This window comes from Carassius auratus, unplaced genomic scaffold (genome assembly GCF_003368295.1).
Source record: "Carassius auratus strain Wakin unplaced genomic scaffold, ASM336829v1 scaf_tig00216865, whole genome shotgun sequence".
Taxonomy (NCBI): domain Eukaryota; kingdom Metazoa; phylum Chordata; class Actinopteri; order Cypriniformes; family Cyprinidae; genus Carassius; species Carassius auratus.
Genome location: NW_020528776.1, coordinates 194,715 through 221,871, shown reverse-complemented (window position 1 = coordinate 221,871; position 27,157 = coordinate 194,715). Strand labels below are relative to the sequence as shown.

General features: G+C 37.0%; 1 protein-coding gene and 2 long non-coding RNA genes across 3 annotated transcripts in view; all 3 read left to right on the top strand.

The window, feature by feature from the left end:
• LOC113099127 (uncharacterized) overlaps positions 1-27,157 on the top strand; it is a 51,435-nt gene that overhangs the window by 21,012 nt on the left and 3,266 nt on the right. Inside the window, exon 3 of the mRNA XM_026264213.1 lies at positions 3,202-3,507. Coding sequence (XP_026119998.1) covers positions 3,202-3,507 — 306 coding nt within the window. The remainder of the gene's footprint in view (positions 1-3,201; positions 3,508-27,157) is intronic.
• On the top strand, positions 7,530-7,950 carry LOC113099130 (uncharacterized). Its single transcript, XR_003289301.1, has 3 exons — positions 7,530-7,623; positions 7,801-7,859; positions 7,940-7,950. It is a non-coding gene; the product is annotated as an uncharacterized LOC113099130 (long non-coding RNA).
• On the top strand, positions 7,959-8,358 carry LOC113099129 (uncharacterized). Its single transcript, XR_003289300.1, has 3 exons — positions 7,959-8,001; positions 8,075-8,137; positions 8,220-8,358. It is a non-coding gene; the product is annotated as an uncharacterized LOC113099129 (long non-coding RNA).

Genomic DNA, 27,157 nt, shown 5'->3' with positions numbered 1-27,157 from the left:
CTTACCAACAGCACTTGACTTCTGCGTGATGAAACTGCAAAGTATATTCCAGAATTTCCATATACTGGTCCAATCCAATCAGGGTCATGAAAACTAAATTTAAGATCTTCCGGGGTTGTTCCTGATGCATCCCAGATCAATCAATACTTTCCCTTTGCATATATCCCTATATTTTTATAGGTGCACATATGAATTATCACTATTTATTTATTTTTAAACACTAATTTTGGATACTCTGTTCCCTAACCACTGACCTGGCCCTTTTCTAAGCTTGGGGCGCCCCCGTCTATAATGGTGGGTGATCGAGAGTTGGAAGAGCGAGTTATGACTAGAACCCCCGTCTAGCGTCTTACATTCTTATCGGGATTTCCCATACCCCTACCTTGGCTTACCCGGCCATAAATGCACTGCCCTTTATGGCCTCTTGTGCTTTTCGGCTCTCTGTGCTTGACCCAGCACTGCCTATTTACGGCCCTACGTGTCCCTTGTCCCTCAGTGCTTGACCCAGCACTGCCCTTTACGGGTTCACATGCCTGTTAAGAATGCGTTTTTGTCCCCCCCTGGACTGTGCACACCTAGAAAAAATTAACGTCTCTCTCTAAGACCTATAGGTGTGCACTTGTACCCCCTGTTACTGTACACATCTTTAAATATATCTTATCCTAAGACCTACCGATGTGCCCTTGTACCCCTTTTACTCACAAGGTTACTTCATTTACAGGTGTACCGTGACACCAATTTACCTACTCCACCCCGGAGCTGGTGTCTACCCCCTCACGTCAGAGTGAGTCTATCGTTCCTCCTTCTCTCGACCCCCTCCACTTACAGACAGTCCCTAACCAATAATATTAAATATAAAATCTTTCCTACCTTGGTTTGATGATTGATCAGGGATGTCACCAAAGAACGATTGCCCGCATTCTCCACCATTAAATGTAGGGGAATTTACAGTTAAAACCCAAGGACCAGATATTTGGCAATGAAGACCAGGAGTCAGAGATGAGTTCAATTAATAATAACAATTTTACTTGAAGAAAATAGTTTGCAATTTCATCAGCAGAAGTCAGCTTCAATACTCTCGACGGAGTTCGTAGGCCGCCCCCGTACAACTCAAAATCAACCACAGTTATACCCTGACAGAGGATACTAATTGTGTCAATACATAAGTCAACAAAATTCTGATTGGTTCCAAAACCTAGATAAACTCTCCAAAGACGTACACAGCAAAATCTCCAGTGTTAATTTAACACTCTGAGTGTGGACTCATATAAACACTGAAGCAGTGTTGAAGTTAATTAGATAATTAAGAAGTTAATTGAGTTATGATTGACCATTATTGAAGACACCTGATGTTAACAAGCAGACTCACCAAACGAGAAAATCACAATTTGTGTGTCACCATTATAGTGGTCAGTGTTTGCTTTAGTTGCTTTTAGTTTTAAACAGATCTACTCTGAACATCACAAAACTAGATACTAAAAATTCACATAAAAACCGCATAAATAAAATTTAGTTAGAATAAAAAGTTAAAAACACAGTTCAGCTCATAATTTATTCATGCCGCAATGCATGATGGTAGCCATGGATGAGTTTTTATTGGCTACAACATGCTTTTTTGATGGTCACCGTTGTCGTGATGCTCACGCTGATTCTTGATGTCTGTGTGTCTAAACTAAAGAACTTTTTCTTTATGTAGAACTAACTTTTAAAAACATGTCATATTATGCCAAAAAATGCTGGATTGCTATCTTTTTTTTCCCACTTAATTTATGTATACATTAATGAAACCTGAACTCACACATTCAGGACACTACATGACAATTAGTTCAAACCACAATCAATAGCACACATGATTGCCTTTGCTCTGGTCTGTATGTTATAATTCTGTTACCACAGCAACACAAAGTCTAAAGTAAACATCTGAAGGTTCAAGATCCCAACTAAAGCAAACACTGACCACTATAATAGTGACACACAAATTTTGATTTTCTCGTTTGGTGAGTCTGCTTGTTAACATCAGGTGTCTTCAATAATGGTCAATCATAACTCCATTAACTTCTTAATTATCTCATTAACTTCAACTCTGCTTCAGTGTTTATATGAGTCCACACTCAGAGTGTTAAATTAACACTGGAGATTTTGCTGTGTATATCTGATACACTGGACACTGGCAGTTGATCGTTTGTCCTGGGACTGTCTGAGCTTCTCCCTGTACAGACAGATACTAACACACATACACAGAGAACTTATCTAAAATTCAAGGCTTTCTAGCACTGGCGAGTGTCTTATCATTATGGTTGGATACACACACATAATATGTGGACATTAATCTTGAGGAAAGAAAATACAGGGTAGAACAGGATTCTTTTATATCTCATAAGCGCACATAAGTTTACACATTTCACTCTTGCCATAACTTGATTAATAGTCAAACAAGAAATCATGTAATAATATAATTACTATCAGTATGCAGCATCCACTCCTTCATAAGCAACTAGTTTCTGTTAATGACCAGCTCATAAACAAGTTTAGCTCAGGACCACCTCCAACTAGTTCAGGACCAACTAGGGACAAGGTTAAACCAGCTCATACCAGTTGCCATGCTTCAAAATAACTAACATGGTGTTATTTTTCAACAGGGTCCATTGTTGGTTAATGTCGTAGTTTTAGTGGCTAAATTTGTATTTTGGCTTTGTTTTATACCAGGGGTAGGCAGGTTTGGTCCTAGAGAGCCGATGTCCTGCAGAGTTTAGTCCTAACCCTAATCAAACACACCTGACCTAGTCAATCAATGTCTTCAGGTTTACATGCCCAATGTTCATACTATTCATCCTAAATAGAGTGCAAGATAATATTGCCCACAATCCATTGCGGTTTTGCAATGGATTTAGTTCAGAACTACAAACATGAATAAAAAGCATAAAGAAAACAAAAAAACAATTACAAACATGTGGATGTTTGTGACCGAAGTAGAGAGGTTTAGATAAAAGGGTTTGAATTACTAAGAATCAACATTTAGCCTGGTGAAAAAAAAAAAAATTCATCAACAAATGATGAATAAAAACACAGTTTACCTAGAAAATGAATATTTTTTAATATGAATCATTTTCACAAAAATTAACTTACTGTATAACATTTAATTAAAAAAAAATTATTCATTCTTATGTCTAATCATATTTTCTGCATATGTGTTCGTTGCAGTGACAGGTGGTGGGAAGACAAAATCAGTCAAGGAGGGAGAAATTATTACTCTACACACTGGTGTTTATGATATAGTGGAATACAACCATGTATTGTGGAAGACTGAAGATGGTATTGTGGCTGAAATCAATAAAAATACCAACAAAATCTTCATAAATGAGAGATATAACGGCAGAGTGCAGCTATATGAAAAATCTGGATCTCTCAACATCAGTAACTCCAAAACCAAAGATTCTGGAGTTTATCTTCTAAACATGAGCAGTGACACCCATACTTTACAGAGGAACATCAATGTTACTGTCAGTGGTGAGTAGACCAAAACTTTCTGTGTCCATATTTTACATGCATCTCTATTTTAGAAATATTTTAGATATATAAAATCAATACAAATGCATCTAACTTAAAGGGATAGTTCACTCAAAAATGAAAATTAGATGCTTATCTGCTTACCCCCAGGTCATCCAAGATGTAGGTGACTTTGTTTCTTCAGTAGAACAATATTTATATAATTTTTACCTCCTATTCAACCTCTGTCCTGTTATGCAAGAAGACGACGATTAGTCATGTACCTGCTGGTGAGGGCTCAGGACAGAGGTTGAATCAGAGGTACAAAAAAAACCCCGATATAAATACTGTTCTACATGAGTCTCCTACATCTTGGATGCCCTGGGGGTAAGCAGATAAACATAAAATTCTTATTTTTAGGTGAACTATCCCTTTAAGAGACACCTGGGGTGTATTCCAGAAAACAGGGTTAACTTACCGTGAACTAAACCCTGAACTCTCGGTTGATTAACCCCAAACCTTGGTGACTCTAGGTATGTGGTTCCAAAAACGCATCCGGGAGTAAGTTCATTCAACTCAGAGTATGTTCCTGGTTAAGACTCAAGACATTCTCAACAGAGCGACGACTCGACGAGTCACTATAGAAACGGACGCTAAGAAAAAGCAAGCCAAGCTGTTTCTTTCTTCTTCTTTTGTTCATTAGTTGTTTACATGCATAGTGCATATCGCCACCTAACTGATGGCTGTACAATCATTTTTATTTTTTTCCATTTAATCTTTAATTCTGGAGAATGTGAATTATATTGTTTGTTTTATGCTAATTATACATTAAGTCATTTCAGAAATGTATTTTGATTTAGAATTTATACATTATAGAAAATGCAGATCCATTTGTGAGATAATATACAATGTAATACATAAAATAAATAAATAAATATAAGTTAAACATTACCTTGTCATAATGTTTTATAATTTATACAGATAACACTTATATATGCCAATAAAAGAAATAATCATATTAGAATAATATATTACCTTATTTATTACTTATATTAGCACGTCCTCATTAACATATCATATATATATATATATATATATATATATATATATATATATATATATATATACCCTGAAAGTCATTTTTGGAACTGAAATTTGAGGTTATCCGCTTACTTACTCTTAAACATACCCGGGTTATGTCACATAAACTGCTTCCTGGAATACCCCCCTGAAATTCAATATCAGCATCATAAAGCATAAGAAGGATTTTGCAAAAAAATGTAACATTTGTAGGAAACATTTGGATTTTCGAAACTGTCATGCAGACCCTTAGATTTGTTTCAGGTTTATGTTCATTAATAGAAGAGAAACATGCAATTTTTAAATATTTAAAACTGGAATGGTTCACAGAAGAGATTTAGTGTGTTGGTGTTGTTGTTGTTGTTTATTCTTTTTTTCTCTTATACACATTGGGTGTATTCAACATCAACTGTGCCTCTTCACACCTTTTGGAGAGATTTGCTTATAAATTGTTCCATTTGAATTTATTCTGACCCTAATTTGAAATGATTGGCTTTAAATTAATAGATTGTTAACCCTTAAATTCATGATACCTCTGGTCTTTAGCAACCAGGACGCCATTCACTAAACAATCCCCCTCATTCATCTTTAAAGTTAGACATCAACCTTCCTCAATCTATTAATTATGAACACAATAACAAGGAAATAATATATAAAAAAAAAATTGTGAACATTATTAGCTAACAATTAGCAAATTAGTTTGAAATCGTCAGGCCTGTTAATGTCGACCTGTTACTTTTCAGGGTAACAGGTTTTGACATGGGTAACAGGGATGAACTAGATTAGGTGTCATCCTGTTTTTAAAGATTGTCTGTGTAAAATTTAAACAATTTTAAAGGTTACCCTGGGTATATAATGAGCTAAAGCCTATATCATTCAGTGGCATATGAGCATCAGTTACATTTTTAGTTAGTATTGTTGGTATTGTTACTATTACTATTGTCATTATTAATGACCAGGATAGATCATAAAAAAGTGTCTCAATAAAACACTTTTCTTTCCACATAATTCACTGTCAATAATGCATCCATGTGAATTCAGTTACAAACAAGAGCAGCAAGGTGACTGCAGACTTCACCCCAGTCTTGCAATGTTCAAGATAGTGAAACCAAATTTCAGCAGCAAGATCTTGGTCTGATTTCAGATGATTACAGAATCTGATCATCTTCCTTGCCTAATAATTTAACCAGATCAGTACAGTCATGGCCAAAAGTTTTGGCAGTGACATAAATTTAATGTTTTGAAAACTTGCTGCTTAAGCTGTAGTGGTGTTTATTTACATTGTTTTTAGATTATTTTGTAGAGTGATCAGGTGCATTTTAAATAATTGCTAAAAGCTTTGTTGGCCGAAGAAAATTACTTTTCACAAAAAAAAAAAAAAAAAAAAAACAGTTTCACTGTTTTTTGAGCCTGACACAAAATCTACAGCTAACATTAATCGACTAATCATATCAGCAGCACGTGAAAGTGTGAACGAGTACTAGTCAAGTGAAATCACTATCATACTAAATAGATTGTAAGAGCAGACTGCTATAAAAGGAGGGAAGAAGTGCTTCCAGTCATTGTGGTCTTGTTAGTAATGGTTACCTCAAAAGAAAGACATGCAGCCATCATCGCTTTGCATCCATCTTGCCTCACTTGCAAGTAAACTGCTATAAAGAATATTGCACCTGAAAGAACCATTTACTGGATCATCAAGAACTTCAAGGAGAGAGGTTCAACTGCAGTGAAGAAGTCTTCAGGATGTCTCAGAGTGTCCAGCTGACGAGGAGTCAGCTATAGAATCGTGTCTCCAGCAGTGCAGAGCTTGCTCAGGAATGACAGCAGGTTTGTGTGATAGCATCTGCACACACAGTGAGACACAGCCTGGTGTCAAGAACACTGTAAAACCCGACAAGTTAACTTAACTCAAATCGTTTGAGTAAACCATTTGCCTTGACTGTAATACCCAACAAGTAAACTTAACTCAAACGGTTTGAGTAAACAGATATCCTTAAGTTATGTTAACTCAAACCGTTTGAGGAAACCGATTGCCTTAAACCATTTAAGTAGAAAAAAACTATCAGTTATGAGTACTCTGAACTTAATTCAGTTGAGTTCATTGAAAAGATATACATTGCAATTAAGTGATTAACCGAGTGATAATTGTGAATTAGTGATGAACAGCTGCTGTTAACAAACAGAATCACTGAAGAAAAGAGAAACACAAGAACTACTACAACTGACTTCAGACACAGACTTAGATGAAATCAACTGAAATAAAATACATGAAATCTCTCAAGATCTGGGGGGTATTCCAGAAAGCTTGGTTAACTTACCATTTGATAAACTATAACCTCTGGGTTGATTTACCCCAAACAGGCATACCATGAGTATGTCGGTTCCAAAACACCTGAGAAGAGTTAGTTTAATCAACCTCTGACTGGTTACCCAGAGTTAATGCGCGTGCACGGTGCATGTATAAAGACATTTTCAATGGATCGCCGATTTCACGAGTCAGCATGGAAACTCAAAGCGAAAAAAAGAGCGGCGTATTTCACAGAGGCGGAGTTGGAAGTTTTAATGCATGCTTATGTGGAGTTTAAGCCAATAATATTAAAAAGAAGCAATACAGCTGCATCGGCTAAAGCAAGAGAGTTGGCTTGGCAAACAACGGACAGAGTAAATGCGTGAGTGTATTAAATTACAAATTTGGTATTGGCTCCCGTTTTATTGAAATGCAAAATAATGAAGTATGACTTATACATCCTTTTGAATATGTTAAATCACTATGAAAGCATTTACTTTCCCTGCCATTTATTTCTTTAGCTTGAAATAATAATGTATATTTCTTATTTAATAAGGTGTAATCCTTCTGGAGCCACAATAACTTTAAGCCAAGTCAAAATGAAACACAAAAACATTCTGCAAAAAGGTAATATTTGATTACTCCCCTCACCCCATCTGAGGAGCTGGCTCTGACCCTTAATAAAGGGCGACCAGTGGTTGCTGGCATTCCAGGGGGCAGTTCATCACACATACTATGCACCACAAGTGATGGTGAAAAAAGGGTGACATGTAAGTTTACCTCTATGATTTGTTTTCATTTTTTGTCCTGATAAATTACTATCTCTGTCACTTAAAGGCTTTTTGAACAAGATTAATTTTTTATGTAGGCTTATTTTATTTAACTCCATATGATGTATTCTTTTCTTTGATAATATTGACAATTTAACGGGTTGTGTGTTCTTATAGATACTGATGGACGGATTGTATTATTGGACTCTCCAGAAAGAACACAGTCTGTCACAGTTGTAAGTGATTTGTTGTCAGGTACTTTTAGGTTTTTTTTTTTTTTTGCCAAATAATGTATACTTGAATATTTGTCTTGTAGGATGAAGATGATGATGATGATCTGCTGTGACAGAAGTGGACAATGCTGGTAGATCCACTGAGGTATGATGCATACCATTATGATGTATGGCCCCTTTTTGCATTAGAGTAACAAACTGTCATTGTCCTTTCATAGTACATACCTAGGGATTTGCCCACAGATGAGGGTCCTTCAGCCTCAGCACACAATCTAAGCAGGGTAACAATTTGTGTCCATGTGTCCATATTTGAATTTTATTGCCTGACCAAACAATGTCATTTATTACATTTTTCCACCTTAGTTGCCAGCAAAGGAGCTGTATAAGGTCCATCTTCAAAAACAAATAAGAAAAAGTGACATGGAGATGGACCTTATACAGCTTCAAATGGAAGAGAAAAGGCTCCTCATTAAAAAAGCAGCACTTGAAATAGAATTACTTGAGAATCACCTTAAGGTGAGAACTTGTCTGAATATTAATCTGTTGCATGTTAAAAGTGGTCTGTCTGTCTGTCTGTGTCTGTCTCTATCTATCTATCTATATATCTATATATCTGTATGTATGTATGTATGTATGTATGTGTAAAGCAATATAAAAAAAAAAAAAACATTTTAATGAATTTTACTTTTATTGTTTTTCAGGAAATGAAGAAATAAACTACCTGGCAGACCAGTGCAAAAAAAACTAATAAAAGTAATTTTGACAAATCCTGTCTCTCAAAAGTCTTCCGTCTCTGTTGGCCTCTAAAATCTGACGGTGTTCCTCTGGGCCATCTTCCTCAATACAAGGAGGGTGGCTCTCTCCTCTTATAGTGGCAATATTGTGAAGCACAACACAAGCCACAATAATGTCGCATGCCCTCTCTGGACTAACCCGGAGCCCACGCAGACACTGAAACCGAGATTTGAGGATCCCTATAGTCATCTCCACCTTGGCCCGTGTTCGGCTGTGAGCCAGGTTAAACCGTGTCTGTTGTCCAGGCTCAGGTTCAGGGTAGGGTGTCATTAAATAGGGCAGACAAGGGTATCCTCTGTCCCCCAGCAAGTAACCATTGTACTGTCCTGTAATGATTGAAGTGTACAACACAAATATAGTAAAAACGAAAAAACAAAAATTGTATAAAGCAAATCATACCCTGCTGAAATGTCTGGCATAATGATGACTCGCAGAAAATTCTGGCATCATGCACAGATCCTGGCCATTTTGCCTCGACATTGGTGATGATTTGGGTTGCCTCACATATTACCTATAGTTAGTGGAAAAAGTAATGACTTTGATGATTTTAAGAAGGGGAAAAAATTAAGTTGTTACCTGCACATTGATACTATGAATAGATTTCCTATTAACATAGTCTCCCTCATTTATTGATGGAGCTTTAATAGGAATGTGAGTGCCATCAATGCACCCAATTACATTTGGAAACCCTGAAACAGAAAGTTATGGAAGTATGAAGTGTGTGCATAATGAATACATGTATAGATATTAATAATATGACTACATATTAAATATGCGTTATATATTTTACTACAAAGGACAAACCGGCCACTCTGTGGAATTCGTCTTTAATAACAAGCAGAGGTTTATGGCCAGGGAACTGTACAAACGTGGGTAACAACTGTTTAAGTGCCAGACACACTGTACGAACGGCTCTACACACAGTTGCCTTTCCCACATGCTCTGAATCGCCCACACTGTACAAAAAATGGCCAGACGCAAAAAACCTAAGTGCTGTGCACAGAATGTGTTCTGTGCTAAGCTCAGAGCCGCGGTTTGTCACATTTGCGATATGCGGTTTTAAAAGACGTGTTAAATAAACTAATGAATCTTTTGAAAAACGATAACGCTCTTTTAAATATTCATTAGGGTATGCAAACACATCAATACGGGGTCTTATAACCCTCTCCCGACGAAAAAAACCTCGTATAATTTGTGCTTCTAGGTCCACAGGATCCTCGTCAAAAGGGCACGCCATGCTCACCAACCTTCTGAAACGAAGTTACACTGAAACATAACCTGCTCTCGAGCAGGTTATCTTCAGAGAGTCAGTTGCTATGGTTACATACATACCCAGAAAGTTACCTCTGTTTTTGGAACCGAACGTTGAGGTTATCCACAAACTTACCCTTAAACATACCCAGGTATGTCACATAACCTGCTTTTTGGAATACCCCCCTGATTAAACAACCCCACAAACAGCATCACCAGCTCCACTTATTAATAACCAGACTGACTTTATTTCTGTCAGACGTCTACAGAAGATCTTATTGAGAATGAACTAAGGTTTAGATGTTGATTTATTGTTTCATTTGAAGTAACCATGTTAGAGATCAGTGTTTGTATTAGTTGGGCTTAGTCTTTTCTCCGGCTGTTATAACCGTGTGTTTCTAAAACACATTTGTTGTAACTCAAAAGCCCAGAAGAAATATCATCAGGTGTTAAACTGTACCTAGGTGTAGGTTGTTATACTTTATATCGGTGATGATAATCATCGGTTATTTAACTGCTTGGAGTCTAATCTCTGATGAAATAGATGTTGCATAATTTGATTGATTATAGTAAAAGTGATTCTGAGAGCCAGTGGTTCTGTAATAATCAGTTACTATAAAGACTTTCCAAACAGTTTGGATTTCTATGGTGTCAAGCAGTCACACACAGACATCAATAATCAGAATATGAACCTCAACAATGGTGACCATAAAAAAAAAAAAAAAAAATGCTGCATAGCATGCTGGGAGCCATGGATGAGTTTTGTACTACGTTAGTACCCAGCATGCATTGCAGCATGTTTTTTTTTTTTTTTCGTCACCATTGTAGAGGTTCATATTCTGATTATTAATATCTGTGTTTGACCAACTACTGGCATAGAAAATGTTTAGAAGGTCATTTTTATATTAACTGATTATCACAGAACCACTAGCTCTTAGTGTCGTTTTTACTAGGTCCACTTCTACGAATTACCCAACATCTATTTCATTAGAGATTAGACTCCGTACAGTTCAATAATGGTGAGTAACAATGAATAATTATCATCACATATATAAAGTATAACAACCTATACCTAGGTACAGGTTAACACCTGATGGCATTTCTTCTGGGCTATTTAGTTACAACAAATGTGTTTTAGAAACACACGGTTATAACAGCCAGAGAAAAAACTAAGACAGAAATCAAGGGTCAAGAGCCCAACTAAAGCAAACAGTGATCTCTAACATGGTTACTTCAAATGAAACAATAAATCAACATCTAAACCTTAGTTCATTCTCAATAAGATCTTCTGTAGACGTCTGACAGAAATAAAGTCAGTCTGGTTATTAATAAGTGGAGCTGGTGATGTTTGTGGGGTTGTTTAATCAGATCTTGAGAGATTTCATGTATTTTATTTCAGTTGATTTCATCTAAGTCTGTGTCTGAAGTCAGTTGTAGTAGTTCTTGTGTTTCTCTTTTCTTCAGTGATTCTGTTTGTTAACAGCAGCTGTTCATCACTAATTCTCAATCAGCACTTAGTTAATCACTTAATTACTTGAATGCAAAGTTTTAAAACTTACATGGTTTAAATTAGGGCTGGGCGATATATCGAACGATATGATCATGCGCATCTAATCAGTAAAGCTGCTTCCGTGATCACCGCTAAAATCTCCATCACCTGCTTATAATTGGAGTGGCATGTAATAGACAGAGCCGTAGATCGCTGACAAGCCACGCCATATCGCGTTCATTACCGCAGGCGATAATGAACGCGATATGGCGTGGCTTGTTAGCGATCTACGGCTTTGTCTATCAGAGGTGGGACTTTCAAGTCACAAGCAAGTCTTCAAGTCATATTCAAGTCCTCAAAGGGTTAAAGCTAAAGAGATAATTAAGTGACTAATTAAATGATGATTGTGCATTAGTGATGAACATCTGCTGTTAACAATCAACATCACTGAAGTAAAGAGAAACACAAGAACTACAACTGAATTTAGCCACAGCCTTCAACTGAAAAAAAAAGTAAAAGAAAAAAAAACACTATGCCACCATAATTGTGGTCAAGGTTTGCTTTAAGTAGTGTCTTGACCCTTTTACTAATTCAAACCAATTTGATTCAAAACGATTGCAATATTGTTTTCGCAACAAACATGTATGCATTGTTGAGTCAAACCTTGCAGTAACAGATGATCTTATGCTTTTTCTGCTTATAACTCATGATGACTGAACATCATGAAATTGTGTTTATCTTTGGATAGTAGACTGACACTCAGCTATTACAGAACTGAAGTAAAAATAATCACAATGCTTCAATGTTGAAAAACACAAAAGGAGACAATCAGTTCAGGTTTTTAGACAAACACACTTATCACACGATCCTCAACAGTGGTGACAATTTTTCATACTGCAGTGCATGACTGGAGTTTTTACCCAGCATGCAACATTTTGTTGATTGTCACCACTGTTGAGAGTCATATGCTGGTTCTTGATGTCTGTGTGTGTCTGTAGAGTATAGTTTTTCAAATTTTGTATGCACTTAGTAGATTTAAAATCCACTTACTTTAATTTTTTTTCCATAGTGTAGTTTTACTGGGTTGATTATGCTAAACTTAAATAGAGCTAATGTTAATTTGATTGTAATCTGACCACCTATCACATACAGATTAATTTCTTCTCTCTGCTTTACAGCACCTCATGCAATGCTACATAAAAAGATCTAACATGACAGTCAAGGGTCAAGAGCCCCACTAAAGCAAACACCGATCTCCATTATGGTTGCAGCACTTTAACCAATAAAACATCAACATCTGATCCTCTGTAATTCTCAAGAACAGCAGGTGTTCATCATTAATGCACAATCATCATTTAATTAGTCACTTAATTATCTCATTAACTTTAACCCTTTGAGGACTTGGGATATGACTTGAAGACTTGCTTGTGAATTGAAAGTCCCAACTCTGGTAAAAGCTGAATGTCAGTCAACAATCCAAAGAAGACTATCTCATGATGTCTAAATCAACATGAGATAAAAGCAGAAAAAGCATAAGATCATCTGTTACTGCAAGGTTCGACTCACCAATGCATACATGTTTGTTGCAAAAAACAATATTGAAATTGTTTTGAACCAAATTGGTTTGAATTAGTAAAAGGGTCAAGAGACTACCTAAAGCAAACCCTTACCACAATTATGGTGGCATAGTGTTTTTTTTTTTTTTTTTTTTTTTTTTCAGTTGAAGGCTGTGGCTAAATTCAGTTGTAGTTCTTGTGTTTCTCTTTACTTCAGTGATGTTGATTGTTAACAGCAGAAGTTCATCATTAATGCACAATCATCATTTAATTAGTCACTTAATTATCTCATTAACTTTAACCCTTTGAGGATCTGGATATGACTTGAAGACTTGCTTGTGACTTGAAAGTCCCACCTCTGCTGTCTATTAAATGCCACTCCAATTATAAGCAGGTGATGGAGATTTTAGCGGTGATCACGGAAGCAGCTTTACTGATTAGATGCGCATGATCATATCGTTAGATATATCGCCCAGCCCTAGTTTAAATCAAGGCAATCTATTTACTCAAACGGTTTGAGTTAAGTTAACTTGTCGGGTTTTACAGTGAGAGCAGCAAACAAGCCACTTCTCTCCAAGAAAAATGTCAAGGACATTCTGAAATTCAGCAGGAAGTAAAAGAATTGAACAGCAGAAGACTGGTACAAAGTTATTTGAAGTTCCCTTCTGACTGTTTTGGACAGTTCTGGAAAATCAATTGTTCAGAGAAGAGAAGGTAAACTCTACCATGAGTCCTGTGATGTGCCAACAGTGAAGCATCCTGAGACCATCTCTCAGTGGGGTCTCTCATAATTCTGCCCAAAACACTGCCAGGAATAAACAATGGTATAAAGACATCCTGTAAGAGTGACTTCTTCCAACTGTCTTTGGACAATTTGATGAGAGATCCGTGCATTTTCCAGCATGATAGAGTGCCATGTCACAAGGCAAGAGAGATAAAGAAGTGGCTCAAGATCATTACATTGAAATTTTGGATCCGTGGCCAGGCAATTCCTAGGATCTCAATCCCATAGATAACCTGTGGTCAGTCCTAAAAGAGCGAGTGGACAAACTAAACAAACAAATTATGATCAAATCCAATAACTAAGAAGGCAAGAATGAATCTCCATCAGTCAGGATTTGGCCCAGAAGCTAACATCCAGAATTGCAGAGGTTATGAAGAACAAGGGTTAACACTAAAATGCTAATAACAGCATTTAAAACTTATGATATGCTTGTCATTGTTTTTCAGTAGACCATAGAAACATTGAAAATAACCTACAAATACCAAAGCAGCATGACTGTATATGTCAGGAAACAGTGACAAAATTGCCATCATAGGTCACATGACAATACCAAATTGGCAGTGGTAGTATCATGCTGCACAGACTCTGTCATTGTTGATACCTACTGCTCTGCTGATCTGGAATTCCTGATTATCAAGTGCAGGCCATTCTATCTACCACATGAGTTTACTTGAATTGTTGCTGCTGCAGTTTATATACCACCGCATGCTAATGCTAACATGGCTATGAAGTAACTTTTGGCTGCTATTAGCAAATTACAAACCTTGCACCCAGATGGGGCTTTTATTGTTGCTGGGGACTTTAATCACCGAAAGTGGCCCAGAACTGGATTAAAGACTCGGGCCTCACATGGGCCATAACCGGCCCGAATCCCAGCCAGTTAATCAGCCTTAGCTGGCCCTTAAGTAAACCAGAATCCCCGAATCTGAGCCACACCTGAGCCTTATATAGCCCAGACTAGAGTCCTGCACAGGTTCGGGTGACCCGCAAATTTGGCGGAAACGGGTGAAAAATATCCAACTGTGTCGGATACTGGTGCGGGTCGGGTCGGACACAGGGGATACACGGGTCTAAACACGGGTTCAAAACAGTCATGTGCAAACTTAAAAATAGGCCTACGTTCCACTTTATAAAAAATCACAACCATGCGAACGGCTGCATGAGTCATTAGTTAACAGACGTAAGATCTGCCAGCTGTTTTTTTTTTTTCGTTGTTTTTGTTTTGCGTCTATATATATATATATATATATATATATATACACAGAATCTGAATTAAAATGTGTTTGATTTAAGCCTTTTTTCAAAATTTGTGTCATAAAATTATATCGCGCATACAGCTCAACTAATGCGATCGTTATAAAGGTGTTTAAACAACAATACACTTCCACTTGCATGTATTTGAAAATCAGAATATCAGATATTTCATTCCATAGCTAACACATTTGTGAATATGGGCCTAATCTAGGCTATCCAGGGTTGTTTTTTTTGTTTTTTTTTATTGCATCTGAAAATGAATTTGTGCAGCTCATTCACATGTCCGCTCTGGCGCAGATCCGCCTTTCGCGATGCTCAGCTGTGAACGATTTAAAAATGGGTGTGTTCGACTTGAAGCAAGACTGCAAACGGTGGTATGATTCGCTCTTTTGTTGTTCTGTTTTCTTTCAGGATCAAAAATACAACAAATGAAAGCGTTTATCTGTATTTCCGACTGATGAGAACTATGCATATACATTCATAAATCAGTCAATTTTGTATTTTATTATGAGATATTTTATTCTAATGTGATCAGTGACTCAAGCACTGATGGACCAAAGAGCACGTATTTCAAGATTTGCAGTAAAAACGTGAAATATAAATTCTCCGAAAATCAGAATCAGAATCAGAATCAGAAAGAGCTTTATTGCCAAGTATGTTTGCGCATACAAGGAATTTGTTTTAGTGACATAAGCTTCCAGTACACAGAGACATCAACACACACACAAAAAATAAAAAATAAAAAGTAGGCAAATAGAAAAGTGTATAAACAATTGTGCTATAAATGATAATGGAATAGGATTGAATAAGATGCAGGGATGTACTAGGATGGAGGGGTAACAAATAAATATAAGGATATTGCACTTTTGTTTGCATAAGCATAAGTGGGGAACATTTAACTGTTCATGAGGTAGATTGCCTGGGGGAAGAAACTGTTTTTGTGCCTTACTGTTCTGGTATTTGCGGCTCTGAGGCGCCGGCCAGATGGCAAAAGTTCAAAAATGGGGTGACTTGGATGTGAGGGATCCAGAGTGATTTTATGAGCCCTTTTCCTCACTCTGGATGTATACAGTTCTTGAAGGGTGGGCAGGGGAGCACCAATAATCCTTTCAGCAGTCCGAACAGTTCTCTGTAGTCTCCTGATGTCTGATTTTGTTGCTGAGCCAAACCAGACAGTTATAGAAGTACACAGTACAGACTCAATGACGGCTGAGTAGAACTGTTTCAGCAGCTCCTGTGGCAAGTTAAACTTCCTCAGCTGGCAAAGGAAGTACAACCTTTGTTGGGCCTTTTGTACAATGGAGTCAATGTGATTGTCCCACTTCAGGTCCTGAGAAATGGTGGTTCTCAGGAATCTGAATGACTCCACTGCAGTCACAGTGCTGTCCATGATGGTGAGTGGGGAAAGTGCAGGTGGGTTTCTCCTAAAGTCCACGATCATCTCCACTGTTTTGAGCGTGTTCAGCTCCAGGTTGTTAAGACTGCACCAGACAGCCAGCTGCTCAACCTCTTGTCTGTTAGCAGACTCATCACCGTCCTGGATGAGGCCGATGACTGTAGTGTCATCTGCAAACTTCAGGAGCTTGACAGAGGGGTCTTTAGAGGTGCAGTCATTGGTGTACAGGGAGAAGAGCAGAGGGGAGAGAACACATCCCTGAGGGGCGCCAGTGTTGGTGGTGCAGCTGTTTGACATGAATTTCCCCAGTCTCACTAACTGTTGCCTATCTGTCAGAAAGCTGTTGATCCACTGACAGATAGAGCTAGGAACAGAGAGCTGGGTCAGTTTGGTCTGGAGGGTTGTTGGGATGATGGTGTTGAAAGCTGAACTAAAGTCCACAAACAGGATCCTCACATAAGTCCCTGTTTTGTCCAGATGTTGCAGGATGAAGTGCAATCCCATGTTGATTGCATCATCCACGGACCTGTTTGCTCGGTAAGCAAACTGCAGGGGGTCCAGTAAGGGTCCAGTGATGTCCTTCAGATAACCCAGAACCAGTTTTTCAAACAACTTCATGACAACAGATGTTAGAGCCACAGGCCTGTAGTCGTTAAGTCCTGTTATCTTAGGTTTCTTTGGGATGGGGATGATGGTGGAGCGTTTGAAGCAGGAAGGCACTTCACACAACTCCAGGGATCTGTTGAAGATCTGTGAAAAGATGGGGGCCAGCTGGTCAGCACAGATTTTCAGACAGGCTGGTGTAACGCCATCTGGGCCTGGTGCTTTTCTTCTTTTGTTCTTCTTGAAGACCTGGCGCACATCATCTTCACAGATTTGAAGAGCAGGAGGTGTGGAACGGGGGATTGCAGGAGGTGTTAATGGTTGTGTAGGGAGATGGTCAGAATGGGTGTTGGGGGTTTCAAATCTACAATAAAACTCATTCAGGTCGTTAGCAAGCCGTTGATTAGCCTCAGTGCAAGGGGATGGTGTCTTGTAGTTTGTGATGGCCCTCAGTCCTCTCCAAACTGAAGTTGAGTCGTTGGAAAACTGGTCTTCCAACTTTTTAGCGTAGTTCTTTTTAGCCGCTCTGATCTCTTTGTTCAGTGTGTTCCTGGCCTGATTGTACAAGACCCTGTCCCCATTTCTGTAGGCATCCTCTTTGGCCTGACGAAGATGTCTGAGTTTTACTGTAAACCATGGCTTATCATTGTTGAATGTTAAATAAGTCCTGGTAGGAATGCATATATCCTCACAGAAACTAATATAGGATGTTACAGTCTCTGTGAGTTCGTCCAGATCGGTGGTAGCAGCTTCAAAAACACTCCAATCAGTGAGGTCAAAACAAGATTGTAAATCCTGCTCTGTTTCGCTGGTCCATCTCTTCACAGTCCTTACTACAGGTTTAGCAGATTTAAGTTTCTGCTTGTAGGATGGTATAAGATGAATCAGACAGTGATCAGAACGTCCCAAAGCTGCTCGTGGAACAGAGTGATATGCATCCTTTATTGTGGTGTAGCAGTGATCCAATATATTACTGTCTCTGGTGGGACATGTAACATGCTGTCTGTATTTTGGCAGTTCACGGGAGTGATTGGCTTTATTAAAGTCCCCAAGAATGATTAAAACAGAGTCGGGGTGTTGTTGTTCTGTCTCTGTGATCTGATCAGCGAGTTTCTGTAAAGCTGAGCTCACGTGCGCTTGCGGATGGATGTAAACACTAACCAGAATGAACGAGTGAAACTCCCGCGGCGAATAGAACGGCTTGCAGTTGACAAACTGCATTTCTAGATCAGGACAGCACATCTTCTTTAACACAGTTACATCTCTACACCACCGCTCATTGATGTAAAAGCATGTCCCGCCGCCGCGCGATTTCCCCGTCGATTCTGATTCGCGATCCGCTCTGAACAGCTGAAAGCCCGGCAGATGGAGCGCGCTGTCCGGTATGGCGTCATTCAGCCAGGTTTCCGTGAAACACAGAGCAGCAGAGTGTGAGAAATCCTTCAATGACTTGTGCAATGTGTAAAATCTAGTTATACAAGGAAATTTACAGTTACATTATTAAATTCTGTACTGACACCCAGCATTGCACACTGCATAAAACAATTACATACAAGATGTACACGTGCTATTTGCTGATGATGACACAGATATTTCTGACGCTAGGGGACAGATTAAAACTTTTTTTACATTTCATTTTATGCAGTGCAGTATATAAAACTGAAGATCCACTGTTTATATTACTGTGTAAACTTGAGTCAAATCTGTTTTTCAATTTACTTCATTTGTGAATTTGGAAATCAGGAAGAGGTTCCGTTTATCTTGTTCAGACAGGCCTATAAAACCAGTGAACACAAGATGTTGAAAATAAACCACAGGAACTGAGAACAAAGATCTTATCCTTATGACTTGCAACCAGTGAGCACAGAATCTTTATGTTAAAACACTTGATCCACATTTAATCATTGCAATTCAAAGTCAATGAAATTATAAACTAAATAAAGGAACAAAAAAAAAAAAAATCCCTACAACATGAAAAAACACCCCACTGCAGAATATATCTCACAGAATGTCACATATTTACTGCCATAATCAGGCACGTGCACAGGTAGGGCTCAACCTGTGCAGAGCACATGCCCTTTTTGCCCTTACACTCCGAAGTGCCCTTTTTTTGGTGGTGTTTTATTTTTATTTTTATCAATGCTACTGGTCACCCTTTACGTCTGTCTGTCTGTTTTACAAATATTTAGCAAATGAAAGTTCTTAAAACGAGCTTGTGTAAATCTTATTCGATCCTCAAGCTGTCAGTAAGCTGATAACTCCGCCCCCTCTATATTCATTAAATCAACTGAAGTTCCACAGCAGCCGCACAGTAGACAACAGCTGAGCTGAACAAAGTTTTGCGAAGGGTAAATACATATCTTATTTATTTGATGTCTGACTGACTCACTGACTGAGACATGCGGGACGTCGCCTGAGAGAGAGGGCTAGCATTTGCCATCTAGTCATAGCCAACACTTAAATAGCCTGTGCATACAGTTGCATTTCATCTTTTATAAAATGCTATTTTGGCCAAATTTACCACAGGAAAAACTGAGCGCTCCGTCTATATAGCTACAAAAACTAGTTTGTAACCTGTAACGTTAGATGAAAATGTAATGTGATGCCGGCAGGGGCAGGCGCCGTCGCCGTTTTAATGATGGACAAAAAAAAACAACAAAAAAAATCACATTTGCTGGCCAAAAACAATATATTGATAAGCAATACAACAACATATAATTTGTTTTTACCATCGGAGAATCATAACCGGTGCGCCCCCGCGCTGTTTCGTACTGGAACTTACACAAAGCGACGAGTGATCCTCGTCACCTACATAACTATATTTCTAAGAAATTTCTTCTATGATTTATGATTGCTGATACACTTAATTTATTAACATTTAGGCTAATCACGTGATGGTATACCCTCCGCTCGTCCTCACATGTATAAAATGTTGTAAAAAATGGTTTTACTACAGTAATGTAGTAAGTTAGTAACAAAAAAAAATTACAGATCACTGTGAAATCGTTATATTTTATCATGCAGAATGTAATTCATGATTCATTCCAAGGGGTTCATTTATTTGATCCAAAATACAGCAAAATCAGTAATATTGTGTAATATTTTTACAATTTTAAATAACTGTTTTCTATTTGAATATATTTTAAAATGTGATTTTATTTTTGTGATCAAAGCTGAATTTTCAGCATCTTTACTCCAGTTCAGTACTCTTCAGTGTCACGTGATCGTTCAGAAATGCTTTTCACTGCAACTGTACTTTTCACACTATTTTTATTTATTTTTTTATTGCTGGCTTATTTTAGGGAAAGTGTAGTGAATAAGAGACCTTCAAGAGACCAACATCCCTGGTCCACCACAGAATCAAATTTTGCCAGGTACATGGCTCACAGAAGGTTGCTGTTGTAATTAGGGTTAAAGAAGCCCTTAAAACCCTGTTTATCTATATTATCTAATTATCTAATATTATTATTATGGTTGTAATTAATCGTGAATAAATCTAAAGCTTTTGAGACTATTATTTTGTGTTATTGAATTTGTCATGAAGATGTGACCATTTCTTCCTTTTATGCAGGCTTACTAAATAATCTTGATATAAAAAAGGGAGGGGGTGCCCTTTTTCAGTTTCAGCACATGCCCCTCAAAAGGTCTGTGCACGGCCCTGGCCATAATTTCCATAAAACAGCTTCACTGTAGTGAGTCCATCATCAACAGCAATATTTGACAGAACATGCAGCACGCCATCCACACAGTTCTCTCCATAAAACCATAAAACAATCTCAGTTTTATCAGGTTTGATTGGCTTTATTGTGTTTTTGTACATAGATCTATATGTATGAACACCACATGCACATAAACCTTCATAAGAATGGAACAGAATTGATACTTTTCACCTTTCACAAATCCCCATGCAAATAAGATTAAGAAATCCCCATGCAAATAAGATTAACAAATCCCCATGCAACTAAGATTAACAAATCCCCATGCAAATAAGATAAGAATTTTAAACTATGAAGAGAAAACATTTTCAAGCAACCAAACCCTGCTGGTTTACAATGAGAATATTTTTAACCTATTTAATCAGACCAAGTCTTGAATAGTTCTGCAACTTAAACATTTCAGACTATAGTGTTCCCTTTTTTCTAGTAGTCAAACATGAGGGGAAAATATGTTTATATGTGATAAATATAAACATATAAAAACTAATTAAAAGCTGATTATTATGTCATGCAAAGCCTAAGTTTATACTGTTACAGTGTTTACGAACTGTTGCTTCTCATCTTCACGCTGATCCTGAGAGTGATTCACTTTATATTCACTGAAACCTGTTATAAAAGTCAAAAGTATAACAATAGTAAAACAACTATAAATAATAAGAAAATAGCAATTAATAAATACTAGTTATAATAGTCCTTTTAACAGTAATCGTACTTAAATTACACACTTTTACATTATTATTACACTTATTATTACACTTTTATTTATCACTTCCTTCAAAGACTAAATAATTTTTAGCTTGCTGTATGATTTGCATGAAATACTTACACCTTTGCCTTCGTTGCTTATACTTCTTGCAGCAAAAAACACAGCTACAGCCCAAACTACCAGACCGACACCAGCACCACATATCCCTGAAGGAGCACCTGACTGAGCTGTAATGATAGAGAGAGACAGTCATTAATGTGAATGTGTGTCTGATCTTTAACATACACTAGAACCATCAACACTATATAACCCGACTCACAAAGCACAAATCTAAATGAGACTTTCCTTTTGAAAGACTTGAAGTACTCACCACTGACAGTAACACTGAAGCTCTTCTCTATGGCATACGTGCTTTTGATGATCTTTATGTGATAAACTCCTGCGACATCAGTCTTGAAGTTGCTGATTTTGAGATCTCCAGTTTTAATATCCAATTGCAGTTTGTTTGTAAATCTCACATCATGTTCATTATATATTATCCGTCCATTTTCTCGGTCAGTTTTTACTACAGAAGTGTTTTGGGGTCCAAACGTCCACTCGATTACATCTTCTCCTGTTATATCAGTAATGCGAGTCTGTAGAGTGACAGTATCTCCATTCCTCTCTGACATTGGCTTCACCCCGTCAGCACTAAACACACCTGGAAACAACCAAGAAAAGCTTTTCAAATCTCTGTTCTAATTCTATTCTTCAAAAAGTGCTCCTTTTAGACTTGCACTCTATTCATTTACGAACCGCTTGTTAGAAAAATAGAACTACCACTATCTAGTTATTTTTTTATACTATCTGATTTTTTTTATTTATTTAGTATACAAAATCAAAAAAGGCCTCTAACAGGAGCTAGCTCCATTGGTTTTCTATTCTATCTGTTTTCTTTTTATTTATTATATAGTTAAAATTATACATTGGCATATCATTGCTCTTTTGTTGATTTTGATTGCTTCCATTGCCTTCATTTGTAAGTAGCTTTGGATAAAAGTGTGTTCAAAATGTAAATGTAAAATTCTATTTAGATTCATTTTTGCTAGATTACATTTTTTTTTTTTCTGTAAACATACAACAATTATATATATAAGGCAGCGGTATTTCAAAAGCATCCACTTTATTGTAATCACAGCAAGATTAGTAATGTATTTATCCTCTAGGGGGCGCTTCAGGCTCAGAAATCCCTTCCAGTGGATTCTGAGAAAAATACACACTCAAACAGCACTGTTCTCTCTAAAGTTGGTAGATGGCCAGGTGTTTTATTTTGGTTGTTTTTATTTTAATATTGATTAGATCTTTGAAAGTGTATAATATATAAGTGTTTAAAATATTTGTAAGTGTAAACATTTTAATGACTGGCACCAGAGAAGCAAACTAAAACTACCCCACCCTACCTAAAAAAATAAATAAATAGCCTAAATAATTAATAATAATAAAGTCTTGCCCTGTCTATATTCAATGTTGCTTAGCCTAGGTCTACTAGTAGTCTTTACAGAATAACATGACTCTAAAATTTAACATTTATAGAAAGTATAATCTACTCACCACTTATATTAATACGTAATTTCCTGTGTAAAATCATGCTGATGGTGTTGGCCTCCACCTTATAAACTCCAGACTGATCTCTTCGGATGTTTCTGATGGTGAGATCTCGGGTCTGATCGTTCAGATGAATGTTACTCCATCTCGAGTCAGCAGCGCTGTTTAATCCATTAACTTGCTCGAGACCATCGATGGTTCCAACGTTTGTTTGTTAACGTTTACTGCATTCTTTTACTAATAAAACCCTAATCAACGCTGACAAGCATATGACATTAAGAAAGTCTGAAGTCTCAAGCTTCAATATTTATGGCCACAATTTCACAGCCCAAACCTCATTTTAATTCATACCAAGATATCGCAACAATAGAGGTAACATTGAATCTGAGAGTTATTAAGTTTACTCCAATGACGATGATGGACAACATAAATATTAAAATATATGTGTAGTTTTAACGGCAAAATTAATAAATAACTTTGGTCCAAAAAGTGTTATTATAAGAGCAATATCGACTATAGACTAAATCTGCATTGTTTGTGTAACATATTCCGAAATTAATTATAATTGCTGTCATTTCTACACAAAAGTATGCACTCTATGAGGTATAACAGAGTTATTATCTTGTTTGCTGCTCTCACATACAGATTACCCTGCCCTCTGCATTCTTTCTGCAGCGCTGATTGGTCAGTCATTCAGACCATTCTCAGAGTCAGAGTCACTCTGGATGCTCATAGTTGTACCTCATATTTAGTGGGGCCTCTTCAAATTCACATTATAGCCTGTTCACACTTGTGCCTTAAATGTGAACGCTTTTTAAGATGCTCTTGCACATTTTCATATATTAATTCCCAAATATATTTTATTTGAAAATTATGGATGATTGTGTTCTAGAAGGTTGAGTCTCTCTTACTCTTTTTCTGTATGAATATATTTAATTCTGACTACTGTACAACAAACGGACAACAATCATCTTTCTAGGGAGACTTCAGTTATGCCTGTAGTATAAAGAGTTCATGAAGTGTGAGTGTTTTAGTTTGTGTAGGTCAGGTTTGTGTTTGAGCTCAACCAGTGGGGGCGACAGTTAAAAGGTTAAGTTAGTGATACGGATGACTTGATCTTCAAACTTCCACACAATCTGATCAGATCCCTGTATTTGAGTAACACCAGTGTGTAGAGTGAGAGAATCTCCCTCCATCACTGACACTGACTCCACAACATCTGTCTCAACAACAAACACATGTGGAGAACAGAACAGAATACTGCTTAATGATGAAAGCAATTTTCATACAATAACACTTAAAATACACAAAGGAAATGTGCAAAGGACTCTGGGAAGGTTGGTACAACTACAGTTTTTTTTTTAAACTCTTTATAATGTTGACAAAAATAACATACCTCACTGGATAATGTAAAGTATTTTTAAAGACTTCCATTTTGCTCTGAATTAGCATTAGCACACTACACTCGTTTTAGCCAGTTACTGCTGTTGTTTTTATCTCTTCATTAAATAAATAAATGGATAAAAATAACAATTCCACAGCATCTAAACTGTCCTCAGGTGACTGAAATGAGTTACTCACCATGAACGGTTACTTGAAATGTCTTCAATTTTGCATTTATGCGCCTGATGTCTACACTATAATTTCCATTGTGTTCAGTTCTGATGTTTGTGATGGTCAGAGATCCAGTCTGTTTGTCCAGCTTCAGTCTGTCTTTGAATATTGCACTGGGGCCATCTAACGCAAGGGGAGTTACACCTGCTTCATTCATTTTAGCAATGATTTCATCACCAAACTTCCATATTATGTCACTATCCTTCTGTACTTCAGTAACATCAGTGTGTAGAGTGACTGAATCCCCCTCCATCACTGATACAGACACTTCATCTGCTTCAACACCAAACACACCTGAAGAACAAACAGAAACGAACAAATATATACAAACATACACAATTGTATTGTAATATTTGTGCTCTAAATACAGTATATTAATGACAGCAAGTTCTCAGGCAATATATTGTTTGTTAACAGCTCTATTCCTGTACTTGTACTTGGAAATGACAACATTACACTATATATGAGACAATATAGTTTCACGAGTTTGAGCAGTTATTGACCCTTTTCACGGGATGGGATATTACGAGCTCATTTAAGGTCAGTCTCTGAACTAACTATATTCTTGCAGAATGTTACATGCTCTTGTGCAATGATAAATTACATTTTGTGTCTCAGTAAAATAAAGCAACTCTAATCACTATAACAAATACAGCAAAAGAGATCCGTGTATTTGTTTATAATCTTTATAATCTATTTATAATCTTTTAATTCTCTATTTATAATAATCATAATCTAATCACCATAAAACTCTCAAAAAGTAATTTTACTGAGCTTAAACTCAGTCCCTTAATACACTTTTGTCTTTCTTTGTTCTTTTTATTTTATTTTATTTTATTTTATTTCACATGGACAAAATAAGACTGAAGAAGTGGCACTGGCACAATGATGCATTCATTTTATTCATTTTAAAATATTTCATATTTTACATTATGAAATAAACACTGGGGTTTGGGATGGCATAACTTATTCTTCACAAGTAAAACTTGCAAAAACTGCCCAACCTAAACTGGCCTAATGTTGCAAATACAGGTTGCAACAGCAACAATAGCCATAATTATAAGCTTGATGGTAGTTTATGGAAAATGTGCATACTTTTATTAGTAGGCCGTGCCCTGAATGAGAGAGACAGTAACTCAACCGGGCTCAAGTCCAAAAAAACTGACTTACTGATTGAGAGAGTGACTTACTTCTGTTTTTCTGTTTTCTTTCGTTTAAATAGCACACGCATTCGAGTTGCAGACAGTTTTCTATGTAAAATAGTAACACTCAGAATATAACAGACCGTCAGCGCCCTCTAGTGTTCACTACTAAACACACGCGCGCACACACACACACGTGCACAAACAACTTACTCCAAAAACAGCCTTAAAGCAGGGAGAGGCAGCGTGGGTCCTGGAGTGCAGCTGTCCTGCAGAGTTTAGCTCTAACCCTAATCAAACACCTGAACAAGCTAATCAATCAAGGTCTCCAGGATTACTAAGGCTACAGAGAAGTGTTTTTTTATTATTATTATAACTGGAGCTAAATCCTGCAAGACATAGGCAGTAGCAGTAACAGGATTCGTATTGAAAACGAAAATGTTAAATTAACATAACAAATAAACTTTTTAATCACCGTTCACGAGTAATAAAACCCAAAAAATTAAGGTATTATTCATCATACTGATGTCGCTTCTGATCGCGTCTGAACTACAACAGCATTGATTCAGTGCACTGATGATGGACTTCCAAGTCACGTGGTTTCTCCAGAAAGCGGGTGTGTCGCGTCATTGCTATTTCGAAATCTTCCAAAGAGAATCTTGACTAGATCGAAATTATGAAATCCTTTTTTATTCGAGGTTTGTGATCTGCTGCATATTATTAGCCACTAGATGGTGGTAAATGTGGAAAGTTTTGTCGAAATAAAATATATATATATATATATATATATATATATATATATATATATATATATATATATATAAGACAACACATTACATTCAAATTTGTTCATGAAATGTTTTTATTTCTACTATATTGGTTTAACAGAAAGTTCCATATAGATTCAATTCCCCACCCATTCCCACAAAAGACGAAGTAGTCTGTCACCCTCTGATTGTTTTAAGAAAAAAAAAATGAAGAGATAAGCACAACAGTAAAATTTTAAAATTAAACAACATTAAGGGTCACTTTGCATCTGGCAAGTGAGAAACTCTGCAGGATATGGCCGTGGGTCTAAAACGGATAAATCAAGTTCACTCACAGAATAGTGCGTGTAATTAAAAGCAAAGAGAAGCCAGAGGAAGAGAGGACAATCAAGAGAAAAAGAAAGTGTGAACTATTTGTTTGAGCGTGTAGTGTTTATGAAGGCCTTCTTACATGAATCTCATCCCCTCAAAACGGCTGTACTTTGGAATAAAAACAATTACTACAGTTTGCATTGAATGCTTTTGAGGCTCTAGCAGCTCAGTTTCTGAGTCAAAGTGAAACCTGCTGTGGTTTAATTCACATCAGTTAAGTGGAAAACTGAATCAGATGAATGTGGCTTCTGTTGAGTGGACAAACGTCTCGC